This window comes from Sipha flava, unplaced genomic scaffold (genome assembly GCF_003268045.1).
Source record: "Sipha flava isolate LNK unplaced genomic scaffold, YSA_version1 3_pilon_pilon, whole genome shotgun sequence".
Classification (NCBI taxonomy): Eukaryota; Metazoa; Arthropoda; class Insecta; order Hemiptera; family Aphididae; genus Sipha; species Sipha flava.
The window spans coordinates 2,915,978-2,918,651 of record NW_020273108.1 but is presented as its reverse complement, the minus strand read 5'-3'; the positions used below and the strand labels follow the sequence as shown (position 1 = coordinate 2,918,651).

Here is a 2,674-nt window from a genome sequence, read left to right as displayed (position 1 = left end):
ACGTTTCGTACGTACTGAAATAAGAAATTTTTATTTCGTGATTTTTAATTAATACAAATATCTGTTATTGTATTTTAATATGTATTTATCCATAAAACTTCACCAATTTTATAAAAAACTGTCAATTATATTTATTAACTTCATTTATGATTTGTTTGACACTCAATACTGCTCGAGTGTACACAAAGTGAAGAACAGAAATTAAATAAATACCTATCCTATTTGTTTTAGAAATCATTTGTGCCATTATAAATTAAGCGAGAGTGTATTTGATTATATTTAACACACGATCTTAAATTTTCATCCTTGCGGTCTGCTATAATGATAGACTAGATAGTGACTAGAATAATAAAACAAATATTTCTATTTGCATATTGTACAGTTTACCATTTTCAGTTGTAATGTGTGATAATAATGATATGTATATATTTAAATTTAATTTTAACTATGTCATGTTTTCAAATATAACACATGAATGATATTAGTAGGTATTTCATGTTAATCTAATCGATTTATTGTATGTAGAACATAGGATACTGATATAGCTCAACAATAAAAAAACGTGTTCAGAGAAATAATGACTAAATGGAATTGAGTCAACGATTAGCACACATTACGTGAATGTGATAAAACGTGACGGTATTGATTTACTCTCTTATTTTATACTCTCATGTGATGCTATTTGTTGTAAGAAAAAGGAAAAAAATCAAAAAAAATGTACAGTAATAATATTAACGATAAAACAAAACGTGTCTAATAATTGTATGTCTAATAAACGGTGTCAAACATCGGTACAGTATATTTTTACGGCGCCAAACTATGAATGGAGATGATTGCGAATTATTGCGTAACAGGGTCGTCCCTGGATTTACTGATCTTATCGTTCATGGCATCACGGTGTTGGTGATCCCGTTGAACAGATCTCTGTAGAAGCTGCTCAGTCTTCGTGCGGTTTGCGTGCCCGACTTGATCATTTTCCTCACCGGCTCGGTGGACTCAGTGCCGAAGTCCAGGGCCGCCGATCCCGATTTCCTGAGGAACGACGTCATGTTTTCGCCAGTACTCCCCACGGCGTCCTTCATCATTTTTGATGTGTCCTTGACCGTCGATCTGACCCTGTTGACCGCGTTACTTAGATACCCAGGCATTGACGCCACAGAGTTCATGATGTTGTCAGACAAGGTGTGGAAAGATAAATTATGTTCGTTGGGCGCCGCGTAGTTGCTGCCGATCTGTGTGATAAACAAAAATTAGAAAAGTGTGAAATAATAATAATAATAATGAAAGAAAAATCAATTTATAATGTACTGCGATGACTTCGATCAATTTCGAAAAAGGTATTCGTTTAAAATGTTCACTAGTATTCGTTGAATAATTTTAATTGATGGCAATTACTTGTTAAAACTGTAATTACGTGTATTAATATTATATAAATATTTTTTATTTTCATTTTATACTTACCTATGTAATTAAAATATCGATTTTTTTTTACTTAATGTAGTTATTTCTGCCAGTACTAAATTTTTTTGTTGCATGATTAGTAATAGTGTTGAATAATGTAAATCGAAGTATTATTATAAGAGATAGATATTTATACAATGATATGTTTATGTGTTACATTGAAGGATAAAAAATTAGAAAACAAATATTTTTTAATATTTTTTTTTTAAATAATATACTTCTATAAAAATAATTATAGTATTTATGTGAATAAAGTACAAAGCAGAAATAGTGTAAAAAAAAGAAAAACTACATACTTGCAATGAACAACCAACCAACAAGTAAATTATCACAGTGTTAGCGAATAGAGTTGGATGAGTCATTTTGTATATTGCTTTGTGTTTGAAATTCTATTTGGCTAAGTAAATTGCAATTCAGAACTGTTCCAAATGAATCGGCATGATCTCTTTTATTCAGGGATCGGAGCCAAACATCGTATACACAAGTGTTGTTCACAGAAGTGCAATTAATGACATGCTTATTCTGTAATATAAAATTAACAATTAAACGATTTAATTGCAATCCAAATTTACCTTTACAACCGCCTCAAAAACAAATACAAAAGTATAATTCAGTATCTTTACGCATGTGTATGGTAGATCCAGTGCTGTATCTGAGGTCACATAAAATACACATTAAACGTTCAAATTAATTAATTATTTATTTTAATTACGAAAACAACAGCAAAACAGAAAAAACGTTTTCAATATGCTATAAGTTTTTGTAGATTTATTACGTGTTTTCTGAGGAATATCATCATAGTTGTTTTAATAAAACATCTATAGCTCCTTTGCCATTAAATGCAATACTTATTGTAACCATTAGTTGTACAAATATGTATAATAAAATATATGTTAAATATATACTTCAACAATTTGTAATCAGATAGTTGTTACAGGTATGTATTCATGCTTGATATTGTTAATTTATTCTCATAAATATGTTTCATTACATTAGACCAGAATTTTCATTATCATGAAAATGAAAAACTTAATTGGCACGGTAAATCTCTGGTTTTGGACAGGACATTAAATGGTTGGATCACGATGATAAATTTGTAGACCTTTATTACTATTACATTTTAAATGTTTTTGAGATGTTTCCGTAATGATGAATATAACTAATGAAATCATTAGAGAACTAATGGGTAATTTATTAACAGACATTTTAAATG

At 29.5% G+C, this 2,674-nt stretch overlaps 1 protein-coding gene across 1 annotated transcript; it reads right to left on the bottom strand.

Moving 5' to 3' along the window:
• Nucleotides 1–726: 726 nt before the first annotated feature.
• LOC112688666 lies at nucleotides 727–1,898 on the bottom strand. The gene is made up of 2 exons (XM_025561977.1): nucleotides 1,758–1,898; nucleotides 727–1,232 (listed from the first exon to the last, which is right to left on the bottom strand). Exons 1-2 carry the CDS (start codon nucleotides 1,821–1,823, stop codon nucleotides 885–887), a joined length of 414 nt encoding a protein of 137 aa, XP_025417762.1. The 5' UTR covers nucleotides 1,824–1,898; the 3' UTR covers nucleotides 727–884.
• Nucleotides 1,899–2,674: the final 776 nt, after the last annotated feature.